We start from the raw sequence: 27,287 nt of genomic DNA on the forward strand, positions 1-27,287 counted from the left end.
TGCTTTATTATCTATGTGATCCTGGAGAAGTCACTTGACCTCTGTCTACTTTAGCTTCCTCAAATGTAAAATGGGAATAATAGTAAAGCCTACCTCCTATGATTGTGGTGATGATTAAATGAGATAATTTTGTAAAGTGCTTAGCACAGTCGCTGGAAAATAGTAGGTGTTTAATAAGTGCTTCCTATTTATCCATGATGTTATGTTACCTCTCATATAAATTTAGTATTACAGATTCCATTAACTGGTTTAAGAAATAAGGAAAATAAAACACAGAAATTAAGTAACATGTTTATGGTCACATAGCAACTAAGTTTCAGAGAAAGAATTTAAGTTTAGGCTCCTCTTGATGCCAGGCATATTGCTAACTCTCAACTCTACTGAATTCTAAAAAAATATTTTGACTGGGTTGAGATCTATAAAAAAGCAATATTAGTAGTTTGTGGACCATAGTAATAGGCTCTCTTATATTCCAGGACCCTTGAAGATGTGGAGTTAACCCACCACCAACACAAGCACATCAGATCTCTCTCTGGGGGAATGAAAAGAAAACTCTCAATTGGCATTGCTATTATTGGAAATTCCAATGTTGTTGTTCTGGATGAGCCTACCAGTGGTGTGGATCCTTGTGCTCGCCGCAGCATATGGGATATTCTACTGAAGTATCGAGCAGGTAGGAAATGATCACTATTCTCTTTTCTTCTGATAAGATAATATTCATTTATAACAAAGCTAAAATAGTCAATCATTTATAGGACTAAATCTTGCATCAAGAGACATCAGGACAATATTATTTTAGAAATTATTTCCTGAGATTATAGTAAATAATTTCATATTAAAAACCAGTAAGAGTTTTAAATTTATTCACCCTATTCCTTTCATGTCTCATAAGCCTTGTATTTAAGTCATTCTTAGTTTAAAAAAGCTGAATTTACCAATATAATAATGTTTTGTGTACTCCCACTGCTAGTATATATAATAAATCTTCCATATTTTCTCATACTTTGAGATTCTTTTCTATTTCAAAAAATAAATCATCAATATCTCATCCATCCAACTCACAAGAAACCTTCCTTTCTTTGATATCTTATGGGTATCAGTATAGTACTTTGGGGTCCTTGGGGCTTCATCCTTGAAACATGATAGATTCACATTCTTTTATTGTGATAAATGTCTTTGAATGTGTGCCTTTCATGCTACTTTTGTTTGAGTTGATGCTTATGCCAATCTACAGCAACTCTACAAGAAATATGGGCTTATGGAATAACCAAATTGGACTTCCCATTCAACTATCAATCATTGTCTTTGGAATATACTTGATTCTTCTATTCATTTTATGTACAAGAAATAAAAGCAATTCCAACTATCTTCATACTCCAGGACACTAAGAATTCAAAGTAGCAATTCAATGAACTAAGAACAGAGAAAGCTAATTATTCATAACCCCTAGTACCCTTCTCCACCACTAGTTCTTTTTGCCTTCCATGCTTCCATAGAAAAGTCACAAAAGCTGAAATCCAAATGTCAGAAGCTTATTGAGAGCTCCACTAGAGAACTGAACAGATCTTGTGGCTTGGGATACCCCTTCATCTGAGGGAAAGAGTTCAACAACTGTGTCTTGTTTTATTTCTCCAGGATTCCCTTGGGACATAGACTGAGACTGATGAATAGTGAATTTCCCATTGGGATGGATTAAGAGAATGTTGAGGTCTAGTTCTGAGAGAAACTGCGGGAAAAAGGAGTAAAAGAGAGTGACCAATAGGGAGAAATAGAGGGAGAAAGTCCGATATTACCAGATACAAGAAAGAAGAAAATTCGTTTAAAGACTTTAAGTGTAAATAGATAAAGCAAGGAAGCTATTAATGACAGAAAGGAATATGGCCTCCGGCTCAGCTAAAAAAGTTCATGTTTGTTGAGTCATTTCAGTCATGCTTGACTCTTCATGACCCCATTTACAGTTTTCTTGGCAAAGATACAAGAGTGGGTTTGCTATTTCCTCTAACTCATCATACAGATGAAGAACTGAAGTAAACAGGGTTAAGTGGGATCAGAATTTCATTAATGTAGGGAGCTCCCACATAATGAAACACCTTTCCTGCAATTTATAGTCTTATAGTAATAGCTTAAAGCAAACAAACAAAAAAGTGAAAGGAATCTGCCCATAGTCACACAGCCAGTATAGATGGGTCAAAAGCAGTTTTTGAACCTAAATCTCTCTAGCATTTATAAAATCTCTAAATTGTCAGGCATATGTAGAATTGGTATTGTCTACCTCTACCCTCATAGACCAGTGGAAAGGACAAGGGACTGGACAGATAGCCAGATGGCAGACTTACAGGAACCCTCTTTGAAAATGGGAGAGAGAGAGAGAGAGAGAGAGAGAGAGAGAGAGAGAGAGAGAGAGAGAGAGAGAGAGAGAGAGAGAGAGAGAGAGAGAGAGAGAAACGAGGGAGGAAGAGAGGAACTGAACGAGAACCTTTTCTCTTGTCCAAGGGCATCTGGCTAATGTTTTATGCAATCCCAGAGTGAAGTAAGTCACTATAGTAGCTCACTGGATTTCTCAATCATTACAGGATCTGGTGGACATTTCATGGTTCTTTTGGGGGGTAAATATTTGGGAAATGGTTCACTTAATCCCATTGCTTTAAATGAATAAAATTTAAAAATATTTGTGAACTGAGTAATATGTATCCCATCCAGACCAGAAATTTTCCTTCCTCTTTTCCCAGTCTTATTATTGTCTTTTCTCTTCCACAAACTCTATTTTCTAATTATACTGGTTAATTTATTGTTTCTCACAAGTGATATTCTAACTCTAATTTTCTTACCTTCATAAAACTACCTGTCCTCTATGCTTGAGGTACCCTTCCTACTCATCTTTTCCTCTTAGACTCAGGTCCTATGATACTTTTTTTGTAGGAAGCTTTTTTCTGCCCTCCTCACCCCACATCCCAACTTAGCTACTTACACCTTCTCCTGTAAAGTTACTTTCTGTTTTTTATACAGTACATATATTATTTGTATACATACACACACATACATATTTACATATATATTTCACATGTCTTCCTCATTTGAATGGAAGCTCCTCAAGGGCAGAGAATGTTTTTGATTTTATGTTTTTGTATCTAATATTTAACCTATTGTGCTGCAAGTGGTAAATGCTCAATATAGGTTGTTTGATTAACCAGACCTGTGATTTCCTTGGTACAGGGAGCTTCCAGTGAGAAGATTCCTTCTACCAATACATATCTGCATAAACCCTCCAACCTTGAGTTTTCAAGATTTATTCATATCAGTGAGAGGTTAAGTGCTATCCATTAGTTACACAGCCGGTATGTGTCAGAAGGAGAATATGAACCTAGCTTTTTCTGCCTCTGATCCTGGCTCCCTGTGTCATCTCTTTATCAATATACACCAGATTAGGAATATCATTTTGTCCAATCCAATATTCTATTTCTGAAAATTAGATGACCTATGAGCCAGAATGATTTAAAAGGTTAGGAACTTTTTTAACATGAAATATATCACAAAATCTTAAAACATCAGATAAAATTCTTAATATTTCCATAATCATTTGTTATGGACATATTCTTTTTCCTTTATCTAAATTCCATTTTAAACTATTTAAATTTATGTAGATTGGTTTATTTTAGATATATGAATAGTTTAGAAATTTTTCATTTGAAATTAATTGCAAATAACAGAATATTAATTAAATGTATCACTGTTTCTATTGCTTGAATTCAGGGGTTTAGTTCCCTTTTTTCAGTTCAAATCAATATTGTCTTTGGGATGTTCTAATGAATAAATGCACAGGAAAACACCTGCTACTCCATTTCTGTGTGGCTTATAATTCACAGTTTATTTCCATGTGTATCTACAATCATAAATTAGTTCAGTTTTCATTTGGATCTGCTCATTCTCTGTAAAATATTGAAATTGGATTAACAACTACTATGACCCTTTTTCTCTGCCTCATTTTATTTTCAAGATCAAAGAATAAATGTTTATTTCACCTCAGTTGTTAGCAGTGAACTTAATAAAAGCAATTTAGCTATGCTAAAGTAACAATTTCATAGGACTTCAGAATTTGAAGACTAATTCCTTCTTCTATTATCAAGTCTTATTTTTAACTTTGTAATACCTCTTTTATACATCCTCTTTTCTCTAGTAAAGCCATCACCTTTCTATAGACACTTCTTTACCTTATGCCTGAACTGTTCCAGCAGCTTTCTCTTTGATTTCCTTGCATCAAATCTCTCCCTATTCTGATCTAATGCCCAATGGCAACCAAAGTGATTTTCCTAAAGTATGTCTTTGACCTTGACACCTATTTTCTCAATTAATACCAGTGCATTCTTGTTACCTTCAAGATCAAATATAAATCCTCTGATGTTTAAAGCCTTTTAAAACTTGATCCCTTCCCTTTTTTCCAGGTTCTTTTAAAAAATTTTTAAAAAATTTATTTAAAAGAATGGGGTTACATGACTTACCTAAGATCACACAGCTAGACAATTATTAAGTATCTGGGGCTGGATTTGAATTCAGGTCCTTCTGACTCCAGGGTCAGTACTCTATCTACTTTACAACTTATCTGCCCTTTTCCTAGTATTCTTTAACTCCCCCCCTCCATTTATCCTATGATTGAGCTTCTTTGGCATATTTGCTGTTCCTTATGCACTGTAACTCTTCTCTCAATATTTTTGCATTGACTATTCTCTATATTTGGAAAGCTCCCATCCCCAACTCCACTATCTTCCATATCTTAATTCATTTGGCTTCCTTCAAGATTTAGATTTTATTTCACCTTCTCTAGAAAGCCTTCCTTAATCCCAATCTCCCTGGGAGATGAATTAATAATTCATTCATTAATCTGGTATTGTTTTCCATATAATATGTACATAGTTTTTTACATGTAGCCTTGCCATTGATCAGTTTATTCCATTTATTCCCCAGCACTTAGAACAGTGTCTAATGCACAGTAAAAGCTTGTTCATTGAGAAACCAAGGACTACAGCAGCTAAATGATTTTTCCAAAGTTGCCAATATACTATCATAGATTTGAATTTTGAATCCAAATTCAAAATCTATTGTTTTTGATATTCTAGGTGATATAATTCTGCAGATCACAAAAATATCATGAAAATAAGTTATTTAAATTTTGTAACTAGATATAAATCTGATAATAGGTTTTGGTTCATATCAAGAGCTAATGAAATATTCCTGTGTCTTCAAAGCTTAGTGCACTTGTGATTCATTAGACTGGGTACTTCTTAAAATATATTTTATTCCTTCCATGACCTAGAAAATTATTTTCATAAATTTCTGCAGCTTTTAAAAATTATTAGAGTTTATGCAAGTCTAGAAAAGACTTCATGAACACACGACCACTTCCATGTCAGGAAGTGCAACAAATTATAGGATCTTATTGTAAGGAAATTATTTATATAGCATCTCTATCTCCAGTAGAAAAATGTTTGAAGTCACAAATTTAAGGGAAGTATTTTTAGGGAAAAGAACTATTTCCTACATATCAATCTATTCAGTTGAGGCATATTCACACATGTCCCCTATGTTCTTTTTTTTAAATTTTGCTAGGCCATTGGGATTAGTTGACTTGCCCATGGTCACACAGCTAAGTAAGTATTAAGTAGTGTCTGAGATCAAATTTGAACTCAGGTCCTCCTGACTCCAGGGTTGGTGCTCTATCCACTGTGCAACCTAGCTGCCCCAGTTTTGGACCATTATTAAATAGAAATTAGGGCAGTTTTCTTCTTTATCCATTAAGAAAAATATTTATAGAAGTTGTTCTTTGATTATTGTGTTTACTTTTTTGATCAAAATTTGCATTTTTAATCTTTTATGTCATCATTGCTTCTATTAAAAAAAGGAAGGTATCTTAATAGCAAAACCAGAGTGACTTCAGAAGATGAATGATAAAAATGATTGGAGTTTATTTTTGTTGTAATTTTAAATCCTAATAGCAATTTTTCAAATCTCTCTACATGACTTTAGATATTCTTTAAGATTAATTAACAATAGAACTGCATCAATTAAATGACCATCTATACCTTTATAAAAGAATTTATTTATCTTTTTTATGTTATCTAGAAAAATGCTTAAATATGAAAAACACAATAGGGGTTTGTCATTCTGTCATATTAAGAAAATAAAGAGATAAAATTAATATAGGTCTTTTCTTCATGATAAATGTTTTTGTCTCCTGACTTAAAGTGCATGGATATTAAAAAGAAAACTCAATTTATAAACTATATGCATTAGGGAATAATTTTTTCTTTTGAGAAAAGAGCTACTTTGATGTTCCCTTACCTAATCCATTTTCCAATATATTTTAGCCTGCAAAAATATAAACTTTTCAGAAAAGCATGAGATAATAGAAAGCACTAAGCTATGTAGTGATATGTCCAGAATCAGAGAAATTCCAAGTTTGAGGGGGTCTTAGTAGTCATCTAGTCCAACTCTTGTCTGAAAAATAACTGGTTCTATTTTAAATATTTTATGCATTAGATCACTGTATACATTGTAACATTATATTTCTGGATTTTATATTTTTGATCATTTTTTTTGCCAAATATACCTGTCAATAGGATCTCTGAATGAAAAGATTTGGACATCTTAGCATAATTCCAGATTATATTCCCAAATTATTGGATCATTTCATAGCTCTAGCAACAGTTTGCTAGAAATTATTCGGTTTCTAGAGACTACAATTTCCCTATCAATCAATCAGTAAACATTTATTAAATATCTATTATGTGCTTTGCTGTGCTTTGGGGGATACAAAAAGAGGCATAAGACAGTCTGAAAAGATAATTCCAGAAATATCTTTGAACATGAAAGTTTCGATATTTTACTGGGACTTTATAAGTTTTTGAGTGTATTATAATATAAACTATGATATTTTTTCAATCTTGAAATGCAGGTCGAACCTTAATCTTCACTACCCACCATCTTGATGAGGCAGAAGTGCTTAGTGATCGCATTGCCATACTCCAGAATGGACAACTTAGATGTTCTGGTTCTCCCTCCAGCCTGAAGGAAACCTATGGCCATGGGTTCAGTCTGACACTGACAAAACAAGTAAGACAAGAAACTAGAACTTTAGTTCTAGTTTTACAAATAATATTTATGAAGTGTAGAGTATGCTAAGGTACTATGTAATGCTCTGGAGATCCAAAGTCAAAAACCAAGCCATCCCTAATCTAAGCCCTAAATTCTACTGATGGGGAAAAGTAATAAATGTTTATAATAGAAGCTATCATGACTTAGTGTTGGATAGTAGAAAGAACTTTGAATCTGGTGTTGGATATCAGGGGTATAATTCTTAGGTTAGGTCTTCTGCCACTAAGATGTTACTTAAAATTTCTTGGACCTCAGTGTCAAAGAACCTTAGAGTTGGAAAGCTGTAGGATCCGATTTCTTCCTTTATGGTTAACTTTTGTGCAACACCTCTAGCAAGTGGTCATCCAGTCTTCGATTAAGGACCTCTTAAGTATATCCTATTACCTCTAAGGGTAATTTAATTTTCTTTGAGATTTTTCTGTTTTTAAGAGTCCCCCCCCACCATGAAGCCCAAGTCTGCTGCTCTTAAACTCTTTTTTTTTTAAAAAAATCAATCAACCCATCACCATTTATTAAAAGCCTATAATGTAGCAGATATTGTGCTTATCACTGAGGATAAAAAGAAGTAAATAATCCCTGCCCTAAAGGAGCATGCAATCTGGCTTTTGCTCATTGTTCCAAGTTCTCACTATGGCAGCCAAGGACGATGAACCAAATGCCTCTTCCATATGCTAGTCATTCCATTCCTTTCAAAGCCATGAAATGAGCATATTAGCCTGAATAATCTATAATAAATCTTCTAGGTCTAAAGTATGTGAATTCTTATGCATGAAGCTATTTTATGTCCTAATTATCTTTTTTATGCAACAGTAATAATAATTATAATTATATCTTGAATTAAATTTGACAAGTTATTATTGGGGGCTTTCCAGTATAATGCTGTGCCTAGAAATTCAAGATACAGAAATAAGTATTATACTTGTTTCTTGTTTTTGAGAAATTTATAATCTTGTTGATGAGAAAAGATACTCATCCATTTTCAGGAGGATCAATGGCATTGGGACTATTCAGGCCTTTGGCAGAATCTTGCAGGATCCTAATGGGGGTGATGGGGACAGTCCCAGTTTCTAGATTCAAAATTCTTTATTTTGACTTTATTTAGAAAAACAGGAAAATGGTCTTTGAAAAACCATTGGGAACTATGAGTATCTTGCTTCTTGATGCATCTCAATCAAGGATAGATATGAAAGAGATGAATTTGTCTCAGTCCATCTTTGTGGCTGACTGCCCTCTGCCAACAAACATAAGTCTTGAGGAACTCAATATGTCTGAGTTCAGTGGGCTTTCCAAAGAGGATAGAATGCTGTTCAACTGGGAGTTTGGGTGTGGTAAATGCAAAAGCAGTAGGTTGGATACATAAATTCTGCTCTTGAATGCCCTTGAATAGAGAAAAGTATGATGCAGTATTGAATTAGTATAAACAAGGGCCAAAAAAAAGTGTGGCACTTTGTCTGGTCAGGAAGCTAGGAAATCAGGGTTGACAAGAATAAATAAGGAAGGCTTCAGGGAGAAGAATTTGAGTTTTTAATAAGAGAAGAGAAGAAGTAGGGGACACATATTATATATTTCTTCATATTGATAAAATGTCATATGACAGGAGGATTAAAATTGTTCTCCTTGACTCCATGGGGCAGACCCAGAATAATGGGTAAAAGTTGAAGTATTTTAAAATAAGCTTTGATGGAAAAAAAACTGCCCAACAAAAAGAGTAATACCAAAGAATGAAGTATTAGCATCTCCAGTGACTGGAGAAAGATCAAATAAAGATTATATCACTATCTATTGAGGTTAATGTAGAAAGGATTAATATGTAGGTACATGTTGCTTAATATAGCCTTTGAGATGACTTCTAAATTAAATTCTGTGATTAATGTGAACATTTTAGAGGAAAGTGTAATGAGCAGAAAAGAAAATGGCAAGTAGAGGGGATAGAAAAGAGATGAATTTGTATAGAGAGACATACACTCTCTCTCAAATATTAGCATAAAGAAAAATGCCAACAATTCATATTTTTGGAGTGCCTTATATATACCTTATTTTATTTTCACAACAGTCCCATAAGTTAGGTTATTGTATTCAAATCCATTTTACAGATGAGGAACACACAGCTGGTAAATTTCTAAGGTGAGATTTGTATCCTGGTATTCATTACTCCAAATTCAGCTCCTTACCTTCATGTGAGGGTTCAGCAAAGTGTGGTTCCAGGGCCAAATTCCACTATTGTCTATTTTTGTATGGCCCACATGTTAAGAAATTATTTTACACTTTTGAGTAAAATTTTGTTAAAAAACTGTAAGACAGGGAAGCTAGGTGGCACAGTGGATAGAGCACTGGCCCTGGAGTCAGGAGTACCTGAATTCAAATCCAGCCTCAGACACTTAATAATTTCCTAGCTTTGTGGCCTTGGGCAAGCCACTTAACCCCATTTGCCTTGCAAAAAACCCCCAAACTGTAAGACCTCACATTATTACCTCTTAAGCTATAGTAAAAACAAGAGGCAGACTGGATTTGATACATGGGTTGTAGTTTTCTACTTTCTATGCTATACCATACTGTGTCATGGATACTCATCTATCACTTAGTATAATATTTTATTTAAGGTTCACCATGACCTTGTAAGATAGTCAGAACAGTTACTGTTTCAACCATTCTAAAGATAAGGATTATGGGCCACCAGAATTCATAAATTAATAGACTTAAACCTATAAGGCATAATAAAGATAATCTTCAACACAAACTCATTATTTTATGAATGAAGGGACTGAGGTCATATCAGCATAGTGACTTATCTAAGGTCATATAGCAGGATATGGATGGGCTAAGATTCAAAATCATTTCTCCTGGCTGCAAAACCAAGGTCTTTTATTTTTACTACAACATAGTTTCTCATGAATAAAACAATGTTTTAGAAATATTAATATGTAGAAATATATAGTATGGATTGACAGTAGAAAAATACAAGTCAGAAAGAAATTTTAGAAGTATCAAACACAAAGGCCACATATTCATAACACTTCCAAGTATCAAGATTAAAATGCAGTTCCTTTCTGCTATAATGTGTTCATTTATATATTATGTGTGGATATAGATATTTATATCTATATATCTTTGCACACACATAAACATATGTGATTTTCTAAGTCATCATGTGGCTCACAGGGATCCTCATGTATGGTTTAATGGCTTTCATATATATTCAAGTTTGACACCACTGTTTTAAAACATGATTGAAAGAGCCCAATTGTGTTAAAGACTTAGCTTATGATGGTGGCTCTGGTTGTATACAAAGATAAAATAAAACATGTTTTGAAGGAAAAATTGAGAAAGAGAAGGAAAAGTTAAAGATGAATCCAAAGTTTGAGAATAGATGACTGGGAAAATGATGGTATCATTGATAGAAAAGGGCTATCTCAAAAAAATTTTGGTCAGAAGGGAATATGACTTTAATTTTTGATATTTTGAGTTTGAGATAATGGGAAGGCATCTAACTATAAACATCTTAAAGGCAGTTGAAATTATGAGAAGGGAATAAGGTCAACATCAGATTTTGATTGCCAGTTTAAGAGCTATTACTGTATAAATGGTAGAGACCATAAAAATGTAATTCATTGTTGGAAATAGGGTAGGCAAAATAATGACTCGAGATTTGAGTCCATGAGGGCTTCCTTATTAAGTGGATGGGAAGATGAACTAATGAAGTAAATGCTAAATAAAAATGTGTTAATGGTAACGAAAAACAGAAAAGGCACAGAGATAACAGTATGTACAATAGAGTGCAATGTTACAAAGTTCAAAGAAAATTTCAAAAATGGGATTGTCGATAATGTCAAATACAATATGATCAAAGAGAATGATGATAGATAAGACACAATCATTGGATTGGGCAAGAAAGGATAATAGCTTGGTTTTTAGCAATTGGTTCCATTTTAGTGATGGAGATAGAAAGTACAATGTAGAAGGTTCCTGAAATACCAGGAAATGAAGGGATAGACATTCATAAAATCTGAAAGTCAGTGAAAGGAAGGAAGATGAGGGAACATTAATGACCTAACATTTGTAAGCATGAGCTTTCAATTTCTCTTTCCTCCTCACCATAATAGGGATGAATTTTTTAATCTATCTATTGCTTTCTTTTACTAATACTATCTTTTTATCCTAGATATAAGACATAGAATAGCATGATAATAATTTTTGCTTTTAATTCAGGGTTTCAACTTTTTCCCCTTTTATGAATAAACAAAAACTCTGGTTTTATTCTCTCATATTAAAGGCCAAATGGGTTTATGTATTCACAGTTTAGTGAAAGTGATAAGGTAGTAAACAAAAACATTGTGGTGGTCTATAGATACCTGTAGAATTTGTATCCTGTACTAATCTTAGATTTGACTTTAGGAGTACCTTTAAGGTAGAAAGAAATGAAATGAATGATGTATTTATTAAGCTTTCTTGTGTCTGTGTTGATTTATTTTAGAAGCAAATCTATAGTCCATGCTGATGTATGTGCTAGTGAATAACTTTGCTTAATTTGAATTCTAGTGAATAATTCAAATGAACTGACGTCTGTTTGAAGTACTTGTGGATTTCACCTCTTTTCTCTTTGTTATTCTCCTTTCTTCTTTGTAGCCTTTCATTCTGGAGATCCAAGATGCCAAGGTCATAGATAGAGTAACTTCTCTGATACAGATCTATATTCCACAAGCATTTCTTAAAGAAAATGATGGGAATGAGCTGACTTATGCAATTCCAAAGGATACAGATAAAGCATGCTTTAAAGGGCTCTTTCAGGCTCTGGATCAAAATCTACATGATCTACATCTAACCGGCTATGGGATTTCAGATACCACCTTAGAAGAGGTATTTGGCATTTCTTGCTTTTATCACTCCTTTAAATACCCTTAGAATATCTCTGAAAAGTCAAAATTTAAGAACTTTCCTCTCTTCACCATTTGTGCTTTTACAGTCAGACAGCTAACAAAATAATTTCTACATGGAGATAGAAATAGAAAGGAAGTATAATGGAAAATATTAAATACTGGCATTTATTTTAATTTTCTGGTCCATCTCATAGTTTTGTGTCAAAGATAATCATGAACTTAAAAGAGCATTAGATAATCTTGTCTTTTTATTCAAAGCATTTTTCATCCAATCTTAGTAGATATTCTAAATGCTTTCAAATCATTTTGTGATCTCTAACTGAAGTAATGGTATCAAAGATTTAATATTGATGAGCTTGGTAGCAATATCTCAATCATATATCTGTACTGCTAACAGCTTCAGAAGTGGGGCTATGAATCTTACAGAATCAAATCCTTTTAAAAAAAAGAATTTTTCTTTGTGACCTTTGGAAACTCCAGGAATATTGCAAGATCAGCTTTTGGATTAAGACTTTAGAAATATTTTTTTTTGGAGACTAAAGTTATGCTGTGATATCTTTTTTCAAAAATATAAATGACATACATTTAAATAGTACTTGAAGGTTAGAAATGTGTTTAGCCCTGATTTAGTTTCATGTAGCCTTTACCCCTTATTTTGCAGATAAAAAAAGTGAGGCCAGAGAGATTGATTGATTTAAGGTCATACAGATAGTAAGTGGAATAGGCAGGACGTGAACCCATGACTTCTAACTAAAAACTCAATGCCGTATACATCAAAGTGAAGGAGGACTATAATTTTGAGATCTATACATCTGCTGGTTCTGAAAAATTCAGACACTGAGGGAATAATGCTGAATTAATACCACCAAAAAGAAATGCATTCATTCAAAATGGTAGTAATTTCAAGTTGATGGATAACTATCCTTAGTAATCATTATGAGTTTTTGACAAATGAATAACAAAACTGATTGCTTTCTGGATGTAATGTGATTGATTCCTTTTTTGTTTTGCTTTTTTTTTGAACCAAAAAACATTGACTTAAAAAAAGCTGATTTGAAGCTACAGAATAAACTTTCTCTTAGAGCCATAGAACACTGTATGGATGAAAGATCATCTGAGATTAATCGATATGGTTTAGTGGAAACTGAAACAGTTCTGGAAATGAAATCAAAGTCTTAGTTTTGAATATTGGTTTTGCCAGTTATGACCTGTGTGACCTTGAACAATTAAGCCTCACTTTTCTTATGTATAACATTAAGGGATTGGGCTACTAGATGACTTCTAAGATCCTTTCCTACTCCCAATTTATGCTTCCATAACAATCTCATCTTGGCAACTAAGTCCTTCCCACCCCCCCATTTCTATCACCCCCATTTCAAGGGAGCTTTGAGTCCAATTCAATTTGGCATGGTGTTATTATAGAGATCATCCCAAAATATAAATACTCTTTCTAAACTTTCTTCTGCCCACCATCTAATCACTCCTATTATATAAACATATGTTCCTATCTTTGGTTATTGAAAGTAATTGTGATAAAAACTGCTGAAGTTTCTTCCTTTGACCAGATACTGTTCTCTGTATTATATATAAAATCATCCCACCCCTTCCTTTTTTGTGTGTCTGTTTGTCCTAGGGATACCTGGTTACATCTAATTCTTCTTACAGTAAACTCTTGTTCAAGTTCCTTTGCAAATTTATAATTGCAATATTGTATATAACTTTTGGTATAAATCAATTTGCTTTCTGGTTCATCTTGTGATAAAACTTCCTTATGCCTAATACATCTCACTCGATATTTCTAATAAAACTGTAATAAAAATATCTTATTACATCGTTCACATCTTCTTAACATATGCTTGGGGAAGCATCTTGATGGAGAATAGAGCTGTTTTGTTCCACAAAATCAAATGCTATTTTTATGAACATAAAGCAAGGAAAATAATGATGTATAAAAATAACCATAGTACAAAGCAGAATGAATAAAGCATTTCAGTATAAAATCAAAAGTTAGACTAAAGCAATATTGATCTGTGTAGAATTCCCCTGTGTATTTTTGCAAATGTTCTTTGTTATTTCAGTGTAGAAGCAGTCTGCATACTAGGCCTCTGCCTGTTTAGATGGCTTTGTAATTCTCCATAAATTTGGGTTTACTGAGTCAGCTGCCAAGAGAAGTAAATACTGTTATTAAATATTAGTCTTGAATAAAGATTTGTCAGACACTAGTTGCCATAGTTTCTTATGTGTGGATAACAGGGAAACTATGCCAAAATAATGGTCTGTTTGAAGATCTGATACATCTCTAGTTGATGTGTCATGGCTTTCTGAAGTCACTCAAAGGCATCATTTTCTAAGTATGTTTTTATTCCCTGGCAATCATTGGAAAAGCAGTACAGAGTTTGTACATATTTTGCTTTTTGAGTTGTAATAAAGGAGAAGCACAATTGATTCATTCATATTCCTACGTGAAACTACTAACATCTGAAGTTTTTCAAAAACATCTGCAATGACCCTAGACACTTAATAATTACCCAGATGTGTGTGACCTTGGGCAATTCACTTAACTCCATTACATTGAAAAAAACCCAAACAAACCCCCAATAGCATCTACTAAAAGTTATAATTTTTTTCACTTGGACGTATACAGGTGCTATAAACTCTGAAGGAATCATAATTATTTATTATTAAACAATCCTTTGCTACGAAATGTTTAATTGTCATTAACTTTGAAATCACAGAGGTGAATAGGTCCTCAAGAGATCATGTGATCTAGCATCTTGATAAATGTGTATTATCTTCTTGAAGATATTCCAAGAAGGAATCCTTTCGGAGTTGCATAAATATAGATGTTTTAAATATAGATGCATAAATATAGATGTTTTAAAAATGTCTTTACTCTTAAATAAAAGTATTTTAAAAATGCTTTAAACAATATAATTTATACAATATATTCCCAATATTTTAGTGAGATTTCAAACTTTAATAGTTTCAGAAGTATAAATACTACATATTTGCAAAAAACACTTAAAAGTGTAATTATTTATATTTCATTTCTTTTATGATTGATTTCTTGTGAATTTTGAAAAATAATTTTAACAATTTTAATATTAGCCAAATGGGGTCACAATACTTGTTTGTCAGTTTCAGTCCTTTTTCATATTGGTGGTTGGGTGGAGAAGGGGCTTTCATTGGTGATCACAATCACCTGGTCTCTCCATTAGAGAGGAGGTCATGCCAACACTATTGTATATGCATCAAAACTACATTCTTTAATGTATTTAATGATAGGATTAGTCCCTGAGCAACTGATTAAAGGTTTAACAAAGGTAACAAAATTGACTAGGGTGATGTATAAATAAAATAGAAATATAAAATGATTATGCTGAATTTTAAAAAAGAAACATCAATATAGTTTTTAAAAAGTTAATAATCAACTTTTCAAATGATCTTGTATGTTTGTAGTATTTATGCTTCTGAAATTTCAACAAGTTCAACTTTTATAAAATGATCCTAAGAGTTCTCCCACAGGTACATAAAACACTTTCCTCATATGAAATCAGTGATGTGGGTAATGTAGTTATTATTATCTCCATCTTTATGATGAAGAAACTAAGAGCCAGAGATGTTTACTTTATATGTTCACAGTCATGAAGCTATTAATGGAAAAGACAGGAAGGATTTGAATGCAATATCCAGTGTGATTTCTATAGAACCTAAAAAAATACTTCTGGTGTATATATTTGCAATCTTTATTTTCACACCTTGCTTTACTTTCCCAACAAAAACTAATTTTCAAATGCCCATTTCCCTTCCTTATGCATTTACTTTGAAAATGAAATTGTTTTCTTCTTCCTATATTTTTGATTTGCATACATAGCACTCAGAATTAAATATTTGCTGACATTTACTCTTTTTCACAAATTCCTGTTCATGACTTCTCATGTAGTTTTATCATAATTATAGTTTTAGATTTCCATAAAGTGCTACTTTGATAATTTATTGTGGCATAGAGATGGTCATGGGTTCTCAAAGTCTACATTACTATAGTTCAAAGTCTGATAGTCTTGTCTGTGTCCAAATATCAGTTTATTAAGTATGAAGATACTCATTCCTGAAGCTGGTCTCTTAATGATAATTTATTTGGCCACTGCAACCCATGTAACATGGGGAAATGAAAAATGGTCTTCAGTTCCATTTGCCTCCTTTGGGGACAAAATTCATTCTTCAGTTGCCTGGAAGTCATATTTGACCAATCTATTGGGTCAGTCTTCTAATTTTTTGAGTGATGTCAAATGAAACAAGCAATATACTGCAAAGAAAGTCTTGCCTTACTCCCCTGGTGACTTTTATTTCTTTTCTAACTCACTCATTTAATAGAGAAATACTAGTGACATTGTATGGTGTCTTCAGACATTTAATCAATTTGTCTGAAAGTCTATAATTTCATGTAATCTTGGATAGGAATTCATGGCTAGTTCAGGAAAAGATCTCTTCCTAGTCTAGGCTCACTAGAATGTAGCCTCCCTTTGCTTGCTCAGTGGTTTCTTTTAATGTGACCAGACAGTCAGCAATTTTCTACCCCTTTTATGGCACATTTTATGCCTCTTATATCTGCCTACTTGATAACAGAATTCCCACAAAGATCTTATAATCTGTATTGAGCAGCCTCAGCAGCCTTCTCTTTGTGCTGCCTTTTTTTTCACTTTTATCATCATCAATAACCCTAGGCCATGACTTTTTTTAAAGTAGTCTTAACTTCTGGCTGCCAAATAGAACTTTTGACTCATACTGAACTTTTGCGTCCATAAAAATACTGAGACAGTTTCATAGAAATAGCTCTTTAATACTCACCCCTATCCTGTACCTATGCTGCAGTTTTTCTAAAAAAAATATAAATGATGGGGCAGCTAGGTGGCACAGTGGATAGAGCACTGGCCCTGGAGTCAAGAGTACCTGAGTTCAAATCCGGCATCAGACACTTAATAATTGCCTAGCTGTGTGGCCTTGGGCAAGCCACTTAACCCCATTTGCCTTGCAAAAAAAATAGAAATGAAAAATTTAAATCTATACCATCATTGAAACTCAGTGATATTTTGTTTTTGATTCCAACATAAAACACATTAATTATTTCTCCTAGTATTTGGTGATAAATGACTTCTAAGATCTTTTTCCATATTTAAGACTCTCCAGTGATGTCTTTAGAAGATATTAAAAATAAGTTCCTCATTTTGCAGGCAGAGAATATTAGACCAGGATAAATCAAATAATTTGTTCAAGGTTATATTATTTAAAATAAATATTAAAAGAGGCAGGGGATACAGTAGAAAGAATGATGGAATTAGAATAAGAGGGATTATGTTCTAGTCTTGTTGGGAAGAATGACTGTTTAAACTTGGCAAATCCCCTTGCTCCTGGGTTTTAATTTCTTCAATTATAAAAGGACTTCCATTGTACCTTTCATATTCAAATCTGTGGTTCTTGATTAATCTATGATTCTTGATCTAAGAGACTAGACTAGGTTCTCCTCTTAGAATAACTACCCAAATACCTGGGTCTGATAAGATAAAAATGGTTATTCACTCTCAGTTATATGTTTTAATGGAGTGAGCATGATGCAGTGAAGAGATACCTGGTCTTGGAGTTGAGAGAAACCTAGCCTTCAAATTTTCTAGCTATCAGAGTCTAGGCAAATCACTTAGCCTATTTTTTTAAAGTTTTTGCAAGGCAATGGGGTTAAGCCACACAGCTAGGTAATTATTGTCTGAGGCCAGATATGAACTCAGGTACTCCTGACTCCAGGACCTGTGTGCTATCCACTGTGCCACCTAGTCACCCCTCTTAGCTTATTTTTAAAAGAATATTTTTGTTTTTTCCAATTGCATGCAAAGATAATTGTCAACATTCATCCTTTTTCAAGTGTTTGAGTTCCACATTTTTCTAACACCCTCCCTCCTCTCTCTCCTCCCCTGGCAGCAAACAATCTGAGATAGGTTGAATACATACAATTGTGTTTAACATATTTCTGTATTAGTCATGTTGTGGAAGAAGAATTAGAACCAAGGCAAAAAATACCATAAGATAGAAAGAGAAAACATAAAAGAAATTTTAAAAAGTGAACACAATATGTTTTGCTCTGCATTCAGAATCTAGAGTTTTTCTCTGGATGTGGATGTGATTTTCCATAGGAAGTCTCTAGCATTGTCCTTGATCACTGAACTGCTGAGAGGAGCTGCTTCCATCATAGTTTATCATCTCAAAGTGTTGCTGTTAATGTGCACAATGTTTTCCTGGTTCTTTTCGTCAGTTCATGCATGTCTTTGCAACTTACCTCTTGTTTTTGGTAACATGGTATGACTAAAAAAAAGATGATTGCACATGAAACTGCAAATCTATTATGTACAACTTGCTATTCCTTTTAGACATATAATAGTTATTCTATAAATTTCTTTTTTTCTTTCTTCACCTCTCCCCTTCCACTCTCCATAGAAATGATTACCATTAGACAAATAATATTTAAATGCATAGGTATATATATGTTTATATGTGTATACTTATCTCATACATACTTCTTATCAGTCTTTCCTTTGGATGTAGAGAGTATCTTTCTTCATATGTCCTTTTTAGTTAATTTAGGTATTTATAGTAGTCGAAATGAGTTAGTCACTGAAAGATGTCTTTAAAACAATATTGTTATTACTATACATAATGCCCTTTTGCTTCTGCTCATTTTGTTCTTTCAACATACTCATCATTTCTTATAGTACAGTACAAGATATCACAATCATATAATGCAACTTGTTTAGCCATTCCCTAATTGATGGGTATTTCCACAACTTCCAGTTCTTTGCTACCACAAAAGAGTTATTTTAAATATTTCAGGTTTTTTATATTAAATATTATTTTTTCTCTAATTATTTGGGAAAACATGCCTACTAGTGATACTGCTGAGTCAACAGAAAAGGATAGTTTTAATAACTCTTTTGGACATAATTCCAGATTGCTCTCCAAAAGAGTTGAACCATTATCTGAGAATCTGTTCCATCAACAATGAATTAATGTTCTAATTTTTCCATATCCCCCAATATAAGATGGGATTGATACCTGTAACACCTACCTCACAGGGATATTCTGAGAATCATTTGAGATAATATGAGTAAAAGTACCCTATCAGTGTTATATATATCCCATTTCTATAATCAAGCTTATTTTTATACTGACACTGATATCATGCTTTCTTCAACAAAATCCATTGAAGTAAGTAAAATAAATAAATATTAGGAATATGGGGTAGATATATGATTTCATTATTATAGGGAATCCCTAGCTGAGAAAACTATCCCTAGGAATTCAGGTTGTCACTTTCCCTGAAACCCACAGTTTTAGGAAGTCGAACAGAGAATGGAGGAATTAATTGATTTGCTCAGCATCACAAAATCAGTATGCATGAGGAAGAATTTGAATTCAGGACTTTCTTGCTTCAAAGCTAGCTCTTTATCCATCATACTGTATTACATCTCTAGATAAGTATAATGTATTATCATGTTTGAGGGAAAGGAACTTATGCTAAGAGATATTAAAGCGGTCATCCAGATTCATACAACTAAGAAATGTTGAAACTGAGACTTGAACCCAGATATTGTGATCCATTGAATCCAGCCTTCATTCTTGGGCTTCACTTCTAGGTCTAACATTTTATTGCTATATATAAAACCTTAAAGGTCCTTAAGGTGAACTCCCAGGAGCATGAATTCCCTCAATAGCATTCCCAACAATTGGTCCTCCATTCTTTATCTGAATACTTTCAATGACAAAGCACTCACTTGTATCATAGGGTTGTCCCTTATTCAGAATGGGACATGAAGAAACCCAACATAATTGAGGATAATCCATTCTATTCACTGATCCTCTGGAGTCTTTCTGGCATGTGGGCAGTTCTTAAGGAAATAATCCTTTACCCTTTTCTTGCTTCTAAATTTTTTTCCCTCACGGAAAAACATCACTGAAATTTCTTCATTGCCTCTTCTTAAGGGATTTGTATCAAATGGAACAAAGCTTAATCTTCAACACTATGTGAATTATAGAACTGAAAAAAACCCCCATACTTTAAATTACAGAAATAAGGAAAAATTTTGACTTGAAAAATTTTCAACCATACTTTTCATTTGAAATAAAGTGGACATAACATAACTTTTTAACTATCACATCAATAATAGTTATCCCTGGTCATTTAACAATTTTCAAACATTTTCAACATTATATATGTATAAGCATGTGATATTATATATTAATATATATTTAAGCATTTAAACATCTATGCAGGCTATATGGTTATGTATCTGTGTGTGCATACATATGGTACATGCATACATATATGAGATGAAAGTGCTACCACAAAACAACAATCCCACAAACATTTATTTAGCACTTAGTATGTTAGGAATGGGATTACAAAAATAAAAAAAATGTGGCACTATCCTTCTGAGGAAATTACAAGCTATAAATGGGAGTAAACCACATTCACAAAGAAGTATAATATACCTCAGAAAATCAAATAAGGAGAAGCCTAGACAAAGTGTTACAAGAAATTTGGGGAGGAAGAAAACTCCTCCTTAAATTTAGAATGAGATCTTATTTAACTTAGATTCTCCCATAAATCCATCTCCTTAATACTTAGCACATTGTCACACTCAGCATATTGTTATGCTCACAGTAGGCATTTAAAAGTATTCTTCATTTGATTTCTATGCTTAGTACCTGCTAAATGGGAAATCAGATGATGGTTAGTCAGAATCCATCTTTAAATGAACCAGAAGTGAGAAGTAACCACCTTCCAAACAGTAACATAAATTCATCATGAATAAGTATTTTAAAGGACCAGAACATAGAGTTTTCAAACTTTACATTACTTGTGAGAGCCTGTAAAATGTCTATCTCAACCAATTTTGTCTTTTCAAACAAGTATTGATTTTTCTTTCTTGTGTTTTTCTATTGATCTAAGGTTAACATGGTTGTTATTGCAGTACGTGCTTTCTTCTGTGTTCATCTGCATTATTCTTGACGACTTTACCGTTGGATTTAGAGGGTTTGACAATTAACTTCACAGCTTCTGTAGCTGCAAAACGTAGTATGGTCATTTTTACTCAACTGAATCTAGTCTAAATGGTACTCTCTAAGCATAATAGCAGACAACTATGGTATGGGTGATACTTGATTGTTAGGAGAAGACATGATTGTGGGCCATATGAAATTTGCCTATTTCAAAGCATCTAACAAAAAAGATACTTTCATAGAAGAAAGTTTGCTCTATGTGGTAACAAAAAAAGGGAAGTAGAATTGTGAGGTGATTTGGACCACTGTGGTAACTTATGAATTCTGCATACTTTGATATTTAGTTGGACAAACTGTCTATAAAACTGATACATCCATGCGTGTATCATATAGGTAGATGCTACAACTGGGAATGGAATTGGCTAGGAAGTATGATGGGTTACAATTTAAAAAATTGAGCAGTTTCATTTTCAGTGAATTCATATTTTTTTGAAACTAAGAACCAGTTTTTTAAATCATAATGTTCCTGCAGGGATATTGTATGACCAAATTATGGGGTACTCTAGTCTCCCCAAAATTCAAGTTTCAACTTGCCCAAAAGAACAATGTAAAATTTAATAATGGGCATGAAGAATATCAGTGAAGAATTGTACAGGGAAATGGCAGAAAGGAAAAGCAGAGTTGAAAGATCTGAAAAGGGAATAGGCTAGTCACAAAATAAAAGCATGGAATAAAAAAATTATAAGTTGGTCTTTTTATGATATAAACATTTTATTTGCCTTCTAATTATATACAATAGTAGTTTCTATCAATCATTTTTTTTTGGCAAGGGTTTTGAATTTTACAATTTCCCCTCTCCCTCCCTCCGTTCTCTCTCCTTTCCCTCCAACAGAAGGCAATCTGATAGTCTTTACATTTGTTTCCATGATATGCATAGATCATAATTGAATGTGTTGAGAGGAAAAAAACATATCCATAAGGAAGAGATAGCAAAACTATGTAATATATAAGACATCTTTTTAAAAATTGAAGATAATAATCTTTGGTCTTTGTTTAAACTCCACAGTTTCTTTTTTGGATACACAGATGGTATTTTCTATCACAGATCCCCTAAAATTCCCTGATCATTGCACTAGCTCACTAAAAGTTTGGAAGATTAATTGGTATGGCACAAAATAAATAGTTTAATTTAAGTAGAATTGTCATTTTTATAATATTAGCTTGGCCTATGCATGAGCAGTTGATAATTTGCCCAGTTATTTAGATCTGATTTTATTTATGTGAAAAATATTTTATAATTTTTTTTCATAGAGTTTCTCAGTCTGCTTTGTCAGGTAGACTCCCTAGTATTTTATGTTGTCTGAAGTTATTTTAAATGGGACTTATCATTCTAATACTTGTTTCTGTATCTTGTTAGTAATATATAGAAATGCTGAGGATTTATGTGGGTTTATTTTATATTCTGCAACTTTGCTAAATTTGCTAATTGTTTCCAGTAATTTTTAAGTTGATTTTCTAAGGTTCTTTAAGATACCATCATATCATCTGCAAAGAGTGAGTTTGTTTCCTCATTGCCTGCTCTAATTTCTTCAATTTCTTTTATCTTTTCGTTTCTTGCTAAAACTAACATTTCTAATACCATGTTTTTTCTTTTTATTATATATTTTCTTTTTTTCCAATTATATACAATAGTAGTTTCTACCCATCATTTTTGGTAAGGTTTTGAATTTTACATATTTTCCCCTATCCTCCTTTCCCTCCTCCTTCACCCCCTCCCCCGAAGAGAAGGCAGTCTGATAATCTTTACATTGTTTCCATGCCATACATTGATCAAAACTGAATGTGTTGAGAGAAAAATCATATCCTTGAGGAAAACATAAGATATTAGAGATAGCAAAATTATGCAGCAAATAAGACAGCTTTTTAAAAATTGAAACATAATCTTTGGTCTTTGTTGAATAGTAATGGTGATGACAGGCATCCTTGTTTCACCCCTGATCTTATTGGGAATGCTTCTAGTTTATCCCCATTGCTTATAATGCCTGTTGATGGTTTCAGATAGATACTGTTTATCATTTTAAGGAACAATATATTTATTCCTATGCTCTCTAGTGTTTTTAGTAGGAATGGGTACTGTATTTTGTCAAAGGCTTTTTCAGCATCTATAGGGATAATAATAATAATAATAATGTGATTTCTCTTAGATTTGTTATTGATATGGTCAATTATACTACAGTTTTCCTAATATTAAATCAACCCTGCATCCATGGAATAAATCCTACTTGGTCATAGTGTACTATCCTAGTGATAACTAACTGTAATTGCTTTGCTAATATTTTATTTAAGATTTTTACATCCATATTCATTAGGGAAATTGGTTTATAATTTTCTTTCTCTCTTTTGACTGTTCCTTGTTTAGATATCAGCACGATATTGGTGTCATAGAAGGAATTAGGCAGAGTTCCATCTTCACCTAATTTTCCAAATAATTTATATGGAATTGGAACCAATTGTTCCTTGAATCTTTGGTAGAATTCACTTGTGAATCCATCTGGTCCTGGATATTTTCTCTTAGGGAGTTCATTGATGGCTTGTTGAATTTCTTTTCCTGAAATAAATTTATTTGGATATTTAATTTTCTCTTCATTTAACTTGGGCAATTTATATTTTTTTGTAAATATTTATATTTTGTAAATTTTGTAAATTGATCTTGTAAATCAATTAGACTATCAAATTTATTGGCATACAGTTGGGCAAAATAGCTCCAAATTATTAATTCTTTTCTCCTCATTGGTGGTAAATTCATCTTTTTCATTTTTGATACTAGTAATTTAGTTTTCTTCATTCTTTTTAAAAATCAAATTAACCAAAGGTTCATATATTTTATTTTTTTATAAAATGAACCCTTGTTTTTTATTTATTAGTTCAATAGTTTTCTTGCTTTTGATTTCATTAATTTCTCTTTTAATTTTTAGAATTTCTAATTTGGTATTTAATTGGGGACTTTAAAATTGTTTTTCTCTAACTTTTTAAATTTAAATTCATTGATTTTCTCTCTCTTTATTTTATTCATGTAAGCATTTAGAGATATAATATATCCCCTAATAACTGCATTGGCTGTATCCCATAAGTTTTGCTAAGTTGTCTCATTATTATCATTGCCTTGGATGTAATCATAAATTATTTCAATGATTTGCTGTTTGATCCACTCATTCTTTAAAATGAGGTTATTTAGTTTCCAGTTAGTTTTAGATCTGTCTTTCCATGGCCCATTATTGCACAGGATTTTTATACATTATGGTCTGAAAAGGATGTTTTCAATATTTCTGTCTTTCTGCATTTGATTATGAAGTTTTTAATGCCCTAGTACATGGTCACTTGTTTTGTAAGTGCCATGTTTTGCAGAAAAAAGGTATATTCCTTTCTATCCCTGTTCAATTTTCTCTAAAGGTCTATCCTGTCTAAGTTTTCTAATATTCTACTTTCCTATTTTATAGTTAGATTTATCTAATTCTGAGATTTTCTCCTTGAATTGATAGTGCTGGAATTTGGCCATAATAGTCCTTGGTGTTTTCCTTTTGTGATCCCTTTCAGGAGGGGATCAATATATTCTTTCAATAATTATTTTGCCCTCTGGTTCCAGGAGATCAGGGCAGTTTTCCTTTGCTATATCCTGAAGAATGGAGTCCAAGGAGTTTTTCTCCCCTCAGATTTTCAAGAAGACCTATGATTCTTAAATTATCTCTCCTGGACTTATTTCCAGGTCAGTTGTTTTACCAATGAGGTATTTTACATTTTCTACTATTTTTTTATTTTTTAAAATTTTGCTTGACAGAGTCTTTGTGTCTTATGAAGTCATTCATTGATTTCCACAGATTCTTATTATTTTTTTTATAGAGGAGAGTTTTCTTTATTTATCTTTTGCATCTTCTTTTCCAGTTGGTCAATTTTATTTTTGAAGGAGTTTTAATCTTTTTCCATTTGCCTAGTTATGTCTTCAAAGGATTTGTTTTCTTGTTTTAAGATGTTAATTTTCTCTTTCCTAGTGTTCATTTTTTCGTGTGCTTCTTTCTGCAATTTTTTCCATTTGGTTTTTAAAGTCCTTTCTGATCTCTTTTAAGTTTTTCTGGGCTGGAGACCAATTCATTTTCTCCTCTGAGCTGGTATCCTTATCTTCAAGGCAAGATTTAATGGATGACATTTTGCATGGCCCTTTACCTAGGCTCTTGTGTTGGGGGAGGGACTGGTTCACATACCTTCGGTGTTGAGATCCCAGAGACCTTGTCCACTGGTCTTAGGAACTCCCCAGGGGTTACCCCAGTGGGTTGACTAGTAAGAGATACAGGGGAAACTTTCTCTGGAATTTCTGAGAGGTTGGTTAGTGGCCTACTCCCTAAACCTGGGTCAGATCTGGGTTGTCCTCATACAATCTGTAATTATTAAGGTAATTATTAAGTGTCTGAGGTCGGATTTGAACTCAGGTACTCCTGACTCCAGGGCCGGTGCTCTATCTACTGTGCCACCTAGCTGCCCCAGAAATCCACCAAACATATCAAGAAAAGTTCACATATTAAAAGCTCACAATATTAAAGCATGTTGGGATTAAAGAATATTTAATTCAACACTCTCCTTTTACTGAAGTTATAACTGAAGTTCAAAGAGATGTGATTTGTCAAGATGAAGTGATAGCTCCTTAGTAGGGAAACTGATATAAGAATCTAAATATCTATGTCAACAATCTATTTTTTTCTCATTATATCATTTTGCTTATATTTTCCTTTTTTGGTTTACTATCATCATTTAGGCAAAGATAAAATGGACCATAGTAAGGTTATGTTTTCATCATCAGAGATGTTTTGCTGATTGACTTGAGGTATACTCTTCTACAAATATTGGTTAGCTTCATAATTTTTCTCATTTCTTCATATATTTCTCAGAAAACTTTGCCATGAAAATTTCTAGGATATAGTTCATCAACCTGACATTTTAACTATAGACAAAGACAGAGGGTCTTTTATTTTTGTCTCTTTAAAAAACTTTATTTGGTATTTATGTACCCCAGTTACATGTAAAAACAATTTTAACATGTATTTAAAACCTTGAGTTCTAAATCCTTTCCCTTCCTCTCTGCCATTCCCATCCCCAGCCCTGCCATTGAGAGGGTAAGCATATCATTGTAGGCTATATTTGTGTTGTCATATAAAATATTTCTATATAAGTCCTACTATTAAAGAAAACAGATCAAAAAAGAGAAACTCAAGAAAAATAAAGTAAAAAATGCTTCATTTGTATTCAGATATCATCAGTCTTTCTCTAGGTGTAGGTATCATTTTTCATCATAAGTCCTTCATAAATGTCTAGGATAGGGGCAGCTAGGTGGCATAATGAATAGAGCACCGGCCCTGGAGTCAGGAGTACCTGAGTTCAAATCCGACCTCAGACACTTAATAATTACTTAGCTGTGTGGCCTTGGGCAAGCCACTTAACACCATTGCCTTGCAAAAAACCTAAAAAAAATTAATGTCTTGGATCATTGTATTGCTAAGAATGACTATTCACAGCTGATAGTCTTATAACATTGCTGTTACTTTGTAGACAGTATATTTCACTTTGCAGCAGTTCATGTAAGTCTTTCCAGGTTTTTCTGATAGCATTTTGCTCATTATCATTTCTTATAGTTTAATAGTATCATGATTGATTATATACCACAATTTGTTCAGTCATTCCCTAATTGATGATAATTACTTCAATATCTAATTCTTTGCCACTAGAAAAAGAGCTGTTATAAATATATTTGTATATAAGGGTAATTGTCTTTTACTTAAATTTCGTTTTGGATATAAACCTATGTATTGCTACATCAAATGGTATGCAAGGTTTTATAACCCTTTGAGTATAGTTCCAAATTGCTCCATGGAATGGTTGACCAACAATGCATTGATATCTCATTTTTTTCATATCCCATCTAGCATTTGTCATTTTCCGTTTCTGTTCTATTAAATAATCTAATAGATATGAATTAGTACCTCAGAATTATTTTAATTTTCATTTATACAAATAATAGTAAGTTGGAGTATTTTTATTCATGTGCTATAAATAATTTCGATTACTTCATCTTGAAACCTTTCTTTATCTTTTAATCCATTATCGATTGGGGAATGAACTTATTTTTTATAAATATGAATCAGTTTTCTATCTGCATGAGAAATTTGTTTCAAAAAA

At 32.8% G+C, this 27,287-nt stretch overlaps 1 protein-coding gene across 1 annotated transcript in view; it reads left to right on the top strand.

Annotated features, from left to right (window-relative positions):
- ABCA13 (ATP binding cassette subfamily A member 13) overlaps positions 1–27,287 on the top strand; it is a 493,610-nt gene that overhangs the window by 196,188 nt on the left and 270,135 nt on the right. Inside the window, exons 32-34 of the mRNA XM_074199032.1 lie at positions 477–673; positions 6,947–7,104; positions 11,770–12,000. Of these exons, the coding sequence (XP_074055133.1) occupies positions 477–673; positions 6,947–7,104; positions 11,770–12,000 (586 nt within the window). The remainder of the gene's footprint in view (positions 1–476; positions 674–6,946; positions 7,105–11,769; positions 12,001–27,287) is intronic.

The sequence above is a fragment of the Macrotis lagotis genome, chromosome 8 (genome assembly GCF_037893015.1).
Source record: "Macrotis lagotis isolate mMagLag1 chromosome 8, bilby.v1.9.chrom.fasta, whole genome shotgun sequence".
NCBI classification, from domain to species: domain Eukaryota; kingdom Metazoa; phylum Chordata; class Mammalia; order Peramelemorphia; family Peramelidae; genus Macrotis; species Macrotis lagotis.